This window comes from Bombina bombina, unplaced genomic scaffold (genome assembly GCF_027579735.1).
Source record: "Bombina bombina isolate aBomBom1 unplaced genomic scaffold, aBomBom1.pri scaffold_610, whole genome shotgun sequence".
Lineage (NCBI taxonomy): Eukaryota > Metazoa > Chordata > Amphibia > Anura > Bombinatoridae > Bombina > Bombina bombina.
In genome coordinates this window covers 108,495-120,353 of record NW_026511360.1, presented here as the reverse complement: position 1 = coordinate 120,353, position 11,859 = coordinate 108,495, and the positions used below count along the sequence as shown (strand labels likewise).

Sequence of the window (11,859 nt, the reverse complement as noted above, 5' to 3'; positions counted from 1 at the left end):
ATTGGCCTGAAAGTTCCCTCTTTTTTGGGAACCACAAACAGGTTTGAGTAGAACCCTTGTCCTTGTTCCGACCGTGGAACTGGATGGATCACTCCCATTAATAACAGATCTTGTACACAGCGTAGAAACGCTTCTTTCTTTATCTGGTTTGTTGACAACCTTGACAGATGAAATCTCCCTTTTGGTGGAGATAATTTGAAGTCTAGAAGGTATCCCTGAGATATGATCTCCAGCGCCCAGGGATCCTGAACATCTCTTGCCCAGGCCTGGGCGAAGAGAGAAAGTCTGCCCCCCACTAGATCCGGTCCCGGATCGGGGGCTCTCGATTCATGCTGTCTTTGGGGCAGCAGCAGGTTTCCTGGCCTGTTTGCCCTTATTCCAGGACTGGTTAGGTTTCCAGCCTTGCCTGTAACGAGCAACAGCTCCTTCCTGTTTTGGTGCAGTGGAGGTTGACGCTGCTCCTGTCTTGAAATTCCGAAAGGGACGAAAATTAGACTGTCTAGCCTTAGCTTTGGCTTTGTCTTGAGGTAGGGCGTGGCCCTTACCTCCTGTAATGTCAGCGATAATTTCTTTCAAACCGGGCCCAAATAAAGACTGCCCCTTGAAAGGTATATTAAGTAATTTGGACTTAGAAGTAACATCAGCTGACCAGGATTTTAGCCACAGTGCTCTACGTGCCTGTATGGCGAATCCAGAGTTCTTAGCCGTAAGTTTGGTTAAATGTACTACGGCCTCCGAAATGAATGAATTAGCTAGTTTAAGGACTCTAAGCCTGTCCATAATATCGTCAAGCGTAGATGAACTAAGGTTCTCTTCCAGAGACTCAATCCAAAATGCTGCCGCAGCCGTAATCGGCGCGATACATGCAAGGGGTTGCAATATAAAACCTTGTTGAACAAACATTTTCTTAAGGTAACCCTCTAATTTTTTATCCATTGGATCTGAAAAAGCACAGCTATCCTCCACCGGGATAGTGGTACGCTTAGCTAAAGTAGAAACTGCTCCCTCCACCTTAGGGACCGTTTGCCATAAGTCCCGAGTGGTGGCGTCTATTGGAAACATCTTTCTAAATATTGGAGGGGGTGAGAACGGCACACCGGGTCTATCCCACTCCTTAGTAACAATTTCAGTTAATCTCTTAGGTATAGGAAAAACGTCAGTACTCGCCGGTACCGCAAAGTATTTATCCAACCTACACAGTTTCTCTGGTATTGCAACGGTGTTACAATCATTGAGAGCCGCTAAGACCTCCCCTAGTAATACACGGAGGTTCTCCAATTTAAATTTAAAATTTGAAATATCTGAATCCAATCTGTTTGGATCAGAACCGTCACCCACAGAATGAAGCTCTCCGTCCTCATGCTCTGCAAGCTGTGACGCAGTATCAGACATGGCCCTAGTATTGTCAGCGCACTCTGTTCTCACCCCAGAGTGATCACGCTTGCCTCTTAGTTCTGGTAATTTAGACAAAACTTCAGTCATAACAGTAGCCATATCATGTAATGTTATCTGTAATGGCCGCCCAGATGTATTAGGCGCCATAATATCACGCACCTCCCGGGCGGGAGATGCAGGTACTGCCGCGTGAGGCGAGTTAGTCGGCATAACTCTCCCCTCGCAGTTTGGTGAAATTTGTTCACATTGTACAGATTGACTTTTATTTAAAGTAGCATCAATACAGTTAGTACATAAATTTCTATTGGGCTCCACCTTGGCATTGGAACAAATGACACAGATATATTCCTCTGAGTCAGACATGTTTAACACACTAGCAATAACTTGCAACCTGGTTATAATCTTTTTTAGCAAAAACGTACTGTGCCTCAAAGAGGTACTTAAACGATTAAATGACAGTTGAGATAATGAACTGAAAAACAGTTAAAGCATCGACTTTAAAATAACACAACTTTTAGCAAAGGTTTGTTCCCATTAGTAAATAACAATAACTAAATTTGACATAAAAAATTATAGAGTAACGTTTTTATTCACAGTCAATATAAAATTCTCACAGCTCTGCTGAGAGAATGTACCTCCCTTCAAAGAAGTTTGAAGACCCCTGAGATCTGTCAGTGAACCGGATCATGCAAGAAATATAATAGTAGCTGACTGGAAATTTTTGATGCGTAGCAAAAGAGCGCCAAAAACGGCCCCTCCCTCTCACACACAGCAGTGAGGAGAAACGAAACTGTCACAATTTAAAGCAGACAACTGCCAAGTGGAAAATAATGCCCAAACATATATTCACTCAGTACCTCAGCAATGTAAACGATTCTACATTCCAGCAAAAACGTTTAACATGATAATATTTATTAAAAGGATTAATGACCTTTAACAGAGTAGTTCCGGTGAAATACCATTCCCAGAATACTGAAGTGTATACATACATGTCATTATAACGGTATAGCAGGATTTTCTCATCAATTCCATTCAGAAAATAAAAACTGCTACATACCTCAATGCAGATTCATCTGCCCGCTGTCCCCTGATCTGAAGCCTTTACCTCCCTCAGATGGCCGAGAACAGCAATATGATCTTAACTACTCCGGTTAAAATCATAGTAAAAAAAAACTCTGGTAGATTCTTCTTCAAACTCTGCCAGAGAAGTAATAACACGCTCCGGTGCTATTGTAAAATAACAAACTTTTGATTGAAGTCATAAAAACTAAGTATAATCACCATAGTCCTCTCACACATCCTATCTAGTCGTTGGGTGCAAGAGAATGACTGGGACTGACGTAGAGGGGAGGAGCTATATCAGCTCTGCTGGGTGAATCCTCTTGCATTTCCTGTTGGGGAGGAGTTATATCCCAGAAGTAATGATGACCCGTGGACTGATCACACATAACAGAAGAAATTCAGTTTATAGATAACAGTGAATAAAAATTCGACATTATTAAGGACTTGGTCCTTTTTTTCGTGCAGACTCAGCATAACTGAAAAGTTAATAATTTTCACCGCAAGAATTAAACCATTAATACAAGTGCATGACTGTTAGTGACATTACACATTCTCATGTTCCAGTGCCGTCAGGTCTATATACAAATACTATAGTATTTAACCCTTTTGGTCCTAGTGGGTTTGTAGAATGTTACAAATACCACTTTTAAGTACACATTCAATATAGTAATTGACACCACTAGGGCTAGCTGCAATTTATTTTTTGACATTTTCGAAGATATCTGCATTGATAATGCAGAAGCATTTGCTACCACAACTCAACTCAAAAGCTGTAATAGTGTAATAACGTTAACAGTTATCACAAAGAACTTTGGATAGCAACGAGACGTGCCTCATCAAAGATAATGAATAAATCTGTTTATCCAATCAGATGAGAGAATTTCATTAAAAAGCTGCTTTGATAATGTAACAGAAGAAATTAAGGGGGAAAAAGGGATAGAAATATATCAAATGAACATAAATTTGAAAAGTATTGCAACTAGTACCAGTAGCATTGATCACATTTGTGTAAAGTTTGTAAGAGGTGACTATTCCCCTTTAAATGGGTTACTTATAATGTGTTTTTGGTTAGAAAATAGGAAAAGGATTTCCATACATCTTAGCAGCACAGACACTCATTGAGTGGGCAGGTATCTTAACTAAAAAGGGAACAAATAGAGTAACAAAAAAAAAGGTACAATCCTGGCTCTTTCACATAGATAAAAAAAAAAAAAAAAAGAGATGCAACTTAATGGAAAAACCCAAGTTTCTCAGTAAGCCATTCTTCGGTTAAATCTTCAGTATTCCTGATCTCAAAAACCTAAGAAAACAAAAATACAGGTAAATATATATATAAAGAATGACAAAAAAGTGCAGGATAAATAACACATTGCGATTGATCACTTCTATATAGCTTATATGGGATTGTTCAACAGCTCAATCAAGTAGACACAAATACCCAATGGATATCACAGTATGAGATGCAACATAAAATACATAACGTTGATGTAAATGAGAGTGCATTACTGTTTGGGCTGGTCAATACAATTTTATGGACCCCCCACTATTTTACCCACCTGTGACAACATTCCAAATTATGCCTCATTAATATTGAAATGTAGGATGCGTTTAATGGCAAGCATCTTAAGTAACACTTGCGCACACATAGTAAAAATAGCAGGAACAGCAGCAACTGTTAAATGTAAAATGATTGGGGACCACAACCTGTCCGTAAAGGTGAATTCATTGGCTACCACTATAAGGATTTCCAGTTCATGCAAATGAGAAAAAAAAGTTTGCTTATTTGATAAATTAAATTTCTTTCATGATGGTGAGAGTCCACGAGCCATCACATGTTGGATTAAAATCTAGTCCACTAGGAGGAGGCAAAACACCCAACATAAAACAGATTTTAATCCCTCCCCCTTTCCCATGATCCCTCAGTCATACAGATGGCCAAGAGAAATGAAAAATATAGAAAAGATAAATCAGGGTAAGTGAAGTGCAAAATAGTACTGCCACCAACTGTAGAGAAAATAAAAATAAAAAGGTGGGTCTCGTGGACTCTCACCATCATGAAATACATTTATCAAGAGAGCATACATTTTGTTTTATTTCACAAGATGGGGACAGCCCACAAGCCATCATATGTGGGATTCTATACCCAAACCACCATGAAATATTGCAGGATAAAAGTTAAAGGGATATTCCAGACAAAATTTGAAACCACATGGATGCATTTCGGTATTGAACAGAAGCATTTTTGTAATATACATGCATTAGCAAAAATGCTTTTAATAAAAGTTATAGAAGTTTCAAAAGAGTATTTAAGTATACACCGTGCACCAGCATTTTAAACACAGGACTTGCTCATAGAGCCTAACGCGCATGTACCATCTAGTAATGACTCAATGTGTTAATAACTGGCATGATACAAGCCCCACTGATTATCTGAGCCGCTGCAATATTTAAACTGTAGGTGCAGTGAGAATATCTAGCTATGCTTCACATGCACGTGGAGAGAAAAGTCTTAACACTAAAACCGTGATAACTTTTACTAGAAGCATTTTTGCCAATACATATATAGTGCAAATATGTTTCTATTCAAAGATTTAATTAATCTATGTGCATTTAAATTTTGAGCGGAATGTCCCTTTAAAGAAGATGATAAAGCCACTAACTAGACACAGCAGCTTGCAAAACGTTCCTACCAAAAGCCGCCTCAGAAAAGGCAAACGTGACATCTGGTATAAGTATGCAAAGGGGAACGAGTAGCTGCCTAAATTTGTTCAATGAAAGCTTCATTGCTGAAAGTGCAAGAGGTGGCAACTGCTCTAGTAGAATGAGCAGTAATTCGCTCTGGGGAAGACTTCCCACCTACCGAGTATGCTTTATCAATTAAAGCTTTAAGACAAGTGGATATATTAATCACTGGCCTTCTGTCCCTTACAGGGACCAGTACAATTAATAAACAAATAAGAAGTATTTCTAAATTATTTTCTGGCCCGAAGATAACCTTTTAAGGACCTGACCACATCCAAGTTGTGAAACAAATGTCTCTTTAGCTGGACAGAGAGATGGAACCACAATTTCCTGATCATTGCTATCAGAAGATACCATATTAGGAAGAAAAAAATAGTTGGCTCTCAAAACATCCTTTTCTTGATAAAGAAATCAGGTAAGGGGAAACACAGGATAGCACACACACTATTCTGGCAGAGGAAATAGCCAAAAGAAAAGGAACTTTCCAAAATAACCGTTAAATATCAAGACCATGGTTCAAAAAGGTGAGTCTTAAAACTAAGTAAAGCTTCTTAGGGTGAGAAGCTGGTCAGATAACCAGTCTTATCCTGAATAAAGGCTTGAATGTCAGGGAGTCTAGAGATTGTGTTGTGATAAAAGACTAACAAGACTTAAAGGGACAGTCTACACCAGAATTTTTATTGTTTAAAAAGAGAGATGATCTCTTTATTACCCATTCCCTAGTTTTGCATAACCAACACAGTTATATTAATACACTTTTTACCTCTGTGATTACCTTGTAACTAAGCCTCTGCAAACTGCTCCCTTATTTCAGTTCTTTTGACAGACATCCATTTTAGCCAATCAGAACTGGCTCACTGGAACTCCACGTGCGTGAGCACAGTGTTATCTATATGACACACATAAACCAACACCCTCTAGTGGTTAAAAACAGTCAAAATGCCCTGAGAGAAGAGGCGGCCTTCAGGGGCTTAGAAATTTGCATATGAACCTCCTAGGTTTAGCTTTCAATTAAGAATACCATGAGAACAAAGCAAAATTATGAATATAAATATGAGGAAAAATGGAAAAAAAACACACTTTTTCTTACTTTGATTCCCAAAATCTGTTACACATCTACAATCACCAAAAAACACCCATGCTAAATAGTTTCTAAATTTTGTCCTGAGTTTAGAAATACCCAATGTTAACATGTTCTTTGCTTTTTTTGCAAGTTATAGGGCCATAAATACAAGTAGCACTTTCCTATTTCCAAACCACTTTTTTTCAAAATTAGCACTAGTTACATTGGGACACTGATATCTTTCAGGAATTCCTGAATATCCCTTGACATGTCTATTTTTTTTTTTAGAAGACATCCCAAAGTATTGATCTAGGCCCATTTTGGTATATTTCATGCCACCATTTCACTGCCAAATGAGATCAAATAAAAAAAATTGTTAATTTTTTCACAAACTTTAGGTTTCTAACTGAAATTATTTACAAACAACTTGTGCAATTATGGCATAAATGGTTGTAAATGCTTCTCTGGGATCCCCTTTGTTCAGAAATAGCAGACTTATATGGCTTTGGCATTGCTTTTTGGTAATTAGAATGCCGCTAAATGCCACTGCGCATCACATGTGTATTATGTCCAGCAGTGAAGGGGTTAATTAGGGAGCATGTAGGGAACTTCTAGGGTTAATTTTAGCTTTAGTGTAGTAGATAACCACAAGTATTGATCTAGGCCCATTATGGTATATTTCATGCCACCATTTCACCGCCAAATGCAATCAAATTAAAAAACAACATAACATTTTTCCCAATTTTAAGTCTCTCACTGAAATTATTTACAAACAGCTTGTGCAATTATGGCACAAATGGTTGTAAATGCTTCTCTGGGACCCCCTTTGTTCAGAAATAGCAGACATATATGGCTTTGGCGTTGCTTTTTGGTAATTAGAAGGCCGCTAAATGCTGCTGCGCATCACACGTGTATTATGGCTAGCAATGAAGGGGTTAATTAGGTAGCTTGTAGGGAGTTCGTAGGGTTAATTTTAGCTTTAGTGTAGAGATCAGCCTCCCCACCTGACACATCACACCCCCTGATCCCTCCCAAAGAGCTCTCATCCCTCCCCCACCCCACAATTGTCCCTGCCATCTTAAGTACTGGCAGAAAGTCTGCCAGTACTAAAATAAAAAGGATTTTTTTTTTATAGCATATTTACATATGCTACTGTGTAGGATCCCCCCCACAAACTGCTCTCTAACCGTCCCCCTCTACCTTTTTGGTAGCCATCTTGGGTACTGGCAGCTGTCTGCCAGTACCCAGTTTACAATAAAAATGTTTTTTTAGCTTACATTTTTTTTTTCTATAGTGTAGCTTCCCCCCCCCAAAACACTACCCCACCCCCCAAGATCGCTTTGATAAATTTTTTTTAAATGTTTTTTATGTCCCTGTGTCCTACTTTTATTGTACAATTTTCTGTAGTGTAGCCGTTCCCACCTCGTGCACACACTTGATCCTGCCCAGCATGCATGAGCATCGGTGCACGCCCCCGCTACCTCCGCCCACGATCCCGCCCCCTCCATGTCACAAGGCCCATCGATGGCCGCCACCCGCCTCCCAAGTCGGCTCCCACCCACCAACGATACCAGCCATCGATGTCCGGTGCAGAGAGGGCCACAGAGTGGCTCTCTCTGCATCGCATGGCCATGCAGGGCTATTGCAGGATGCCTCGATATCGAGGCATCACTGCAATAACCGGAAAGCAGCTGGAATCGAGCAGGATCGCTTCCAGCTGCTTTCTAGACCGACAACGTGCAGGGTACGTCCTCGGTCGTTAAGGGGTTAAATTTGATCTTTAAGGGAACCAGCAGAAAAACCTTTATCCAGGGTCTTCTATAAAAATACAATGAATTTAAAATGATTTCCAACAGTAATTGCTTAGTCTCACACCAGGAAATAAAAGTTTTCAGGTTTATGGGCTTGAATCAAAGATCAGAGAAATCCCTATGAGACAAACTTAAACGTTTAATAGTTATGCCGTCAGATTGAGAGATTTGAGGTCTTTTTTTTTTTTTTTAATTATTATTAAATTTGTTATTGAATCATAGTCCATATACAAATACAGAAAAGCAAGAAAACACAAATTAAGAAAAAAACAAAAACATACAATGCAATTCCATGTGCAAACATCATATGTCCATCTCATTATCAACATACGCAAAATAGGTTTAGTTCAGGACCCCAGTTAATATTAGCACTTGTACCACCCAGAAGAGGGTTTCTGAATTAGAATATCTAGTGTTTTAATAAATATGCCCCATTTTTTAATACATTTGTATATTCTTAGATCTTTTTCATATAAAACATAAAATATTTATTATTAATTGATCTCTTAAAGCTAATTTAATCTCTCTAATGCTCGGTACACTAGGGGAAAGCCAAGCCTTTAAAATACTTTTCTCGTCATTAACAAAACCTTTGCGAAAAACAGAGGTTTTTCCTTCCCTACCAGATTATCAAACAAATAAATAGTACAGTATATCCAAACTCAATTTGAAAATGTATTTTCAACAACTTTATTAGCCAAAAACGAATCTTCGCCCATAATTGGTTAATCCTAGAGCATTCCCACATATATTTTAGACTTGGTTTTCCCCTTCTGCATTTGATACATTTGTTTTACATTGGAGCCACTTACGCACAGACCTAGGTGTAACATAAAATCTATGTAAGATTTTCATTTGGGATTCTCTAAATTATGCATCACAGGTGGATTGGCGAATGAAGGTAAGACTTCTGTTCACCTCTTCTACAGTTAATAAACATCCTGCTTCTTTCTTCTAGTCCTCAATAGTAGTCAACATTTGCTTGTCAATATTTGAATCCTTCAAAACTTTATAAGTCGCTAAATATGAAAATGTTCCATTATTAAAAAGCCTAATAGTTTATTTAGACAATGTAGTTTATTTAAATTAGGGGCTTTCTTTAATACCTCTTTAATGTAATACACAAGTTGTATATAAGCGTAATACTGTGAATCTTCTATATTATATTTTAGTTGTAATTCTGTAAAGGCAATTACCGTTCCTTTCAAGGGATCAAAAAGATCTCCTATTGTCTTTATTTTAACCTTTCCCCATGCTTGAAAATTTCTAGTATTCATACCTTGTGGAAAATCCAAATTTCCACTAATAGGTAAGTAAATTGTAAACAGATGTGAGATCCCCAATATTTCATGTATCTTGATCCATGCTCTAAGTATGTCTTCAAACATAATATTATTCTTAACTAACTGGGGAATGTCCTTCCAAGTTTGATGAAGTAAAAATACTTTAAAGATGCCGCCCAACGGCTGATTGTCTACTGAATAGTCACCTTTGAAAGAGCCGCTAGGTTATAGTAGTGGATATCTGGGACTCCCAACCCTCCCTTCTCTGGGGCCATCTGTAGTTTTTTGAGACAAATACAGGTCTCCCTCCCTCCCCATAAAAAGGAATTAAAAGATTTGTAAATTCTTACAATATATCCTTTTTGGGATAAGGAGAGGAAGCATATTCCTGGGGTAGAGAAGTTTAGGGAATATAATCATTTTTATCACGCAGGCTTTTCCCATTAGTGAAATAGGCAGGGACTTCCAACGTTAAAAGGTTTTGGTCAATAGAATCCAAAATGTGTGAGTAGTTTATTCTATACCAGTCCCTTGGGTTATTTGATATTTTTATTCCTAAATAATTTAAGTAATTTTTAACTTCAATAAATGGTAAGTTAGTTAGATCTCTCTATTTCTGTTAAGCCACAGTATCTCTGGTTATTATTAACCGTATATCCTGATAATTTACTGAATGAGTTAATGATGTTCATAATAGAATCCAGATATAACTCAGGCTTATGTATAAAAAGCATAATATCATCTGCATAAAGTGCCAGATTATGTTTTACTTCATTTATGCAAATCCCAAACGGGATCTCTCAATTTCAGGGCTAAGGGTTCCAATATTAAGTTGAACAGTAGTGGCGACAGTGGACACCCTTGCCTCGTGCCTCTCTCCAGGTTAAACAAAGCAGATGTATAGCCATTTATTGTTAAATAGGCAATTGGGCTACTTTATAGATTCTTTATTATAGAGTAGAAAAAGCCTTGAATATTATAGTTTGCAAAACATGTAAATAGAAAAGACTATTCGACCCTGTCGAAGGTCTTTTCGGCATCTAGTGACAGAAGTGCCACATTCTCGCTTAACTCCTCTGATCTAAATTTATTTTTCAAATACCAAAAATGGTTAACTATATAATACTTTCCTCATAATTTTAGCTGGCAATCTTGCCTGAATAAATCCAGCTTGATCTTTATGAATTAGATTTGGGAGATATTCCTTTAATATATTAGCTAGAATTTTTTTTTGTTAAAATCTTGTAATCTTGATTAAGGAGCAATAGTGGCCTGTATGATGCTATTTTTAGTGGGTCATTGCCCACTTTGGGTAATACTATAATATTAGCTGCCAAAAAAGGCTGTCAAAAGTTCAGCCAATTGGTCTTCTAAGATTTTATACCATTCGATAGGTAGCCCATCTGGCCCCGATGCTTTAACTACCGCTAAATCAGCTATTATTTTTCTCAATTCTTCTATTGAGATTGCTGTGTTTAACCGTTCTTATTGTAGGGTTGAAATTTTAGGCAGGTTCAGTGTCTCAAAAAAGTTAAAAATCCTCGTATTTCCCAGTATCTTTTTTTTTCTCCTTTTTTCTGATATATACAAATTCATATAAAATTACCTAAATTCATCTTGAAAATCTTTATTTTTTGTTTCTAGACCATTATCTGAATCTATAATTAGAATAGGATTTGCTGACTTATGAAATTTAACCATGTTAGCCAAAAATCTACCAGCTCGATTGCCAAATCTTTATAGTCTGCCTTGCATTTTTCTAGTATCTCTTGTGGCTCTTGATGCTATCTTTAGTGCGTCTTTGTCCGCTTTGGGAAATACTATAATAGCTGCCGAAAGGCCTGCGAGGGTCGCATGTCACCTGAGAGATATGCGTTGAATAATTCTGTCAACATTTCAGCCAATTGGTCTTTTAGATTTTATACCATTCGATAGGTAGCCCATCTGGCCCCAATGCTTTACCTACCGTTAAATCAGCTATTATTTATCTCAATTCTTCTATTGAGATTGCCACAGTTCTTGTTGTAGATTTGAGGTGTTGATGAAAGAAGGGACCTTGAGAAAGAATGTCCTTTCTGAGATTAAGACACCAAGGTTGGAGGACATTTGTATTACCTCTGCGTCCTGCAAAGCCATGCCAGAGCAACCAGTATTAGAGGCCTGTTCTTGTTTTATCCTGGCTAATGCTTGGATAGTAACTCAAAAGGAGGAAATATGTAAATTAGATTGAAGACCAGGGAATCACTAGTGCATCTATGCGAGTCGCCTATAGATCCAGACATCTTGCACAATACTGGTTTAGTCTTTGATTTAAGCATGAGGCCAACTTACAATCTGGTCAAATACATCCTGATTCAGGGACTATTTGCTGGGGAGAAGGTATTGACTACAGAGACAGTGTGTATACCATTTGTCCACACCTGGAATGTGGATTGCTGAAATCATGCAATGGTGGCGTTCTGCCCAAGTCAGAATGTTGGCTCTTTTATCACTAAGGCACTTA

The 11,859-nt window shown here is 38.0% G+C and overlaps 1 protein-coding gene across 1 annotated transcript in view; it reads right to left on the bottom strand.

Annotated features, from left to right (window-relative positions):
* Positions 1–3,137: 3,137 nt before the first annotated feature.
* The window catches only part of LOC128643712 (glia maturation factor beta), a 54,050-nt gene continuing 45,328 nt past the window's right edge, over positions 3,138–11,859 (bottom strand). The window contains exon 7 of the mRNA XM_053696543.1: positions 3,138–3,757. Within this exon, the coding sequence (XP_053552518.1) occupies positions 3,686–3,757 (72 nt within the window). The 3' untranslated portion in view covers positions 3,138–3,685. The remainder of the gene's footprint in view (positions 3,758–11,859) is intronic.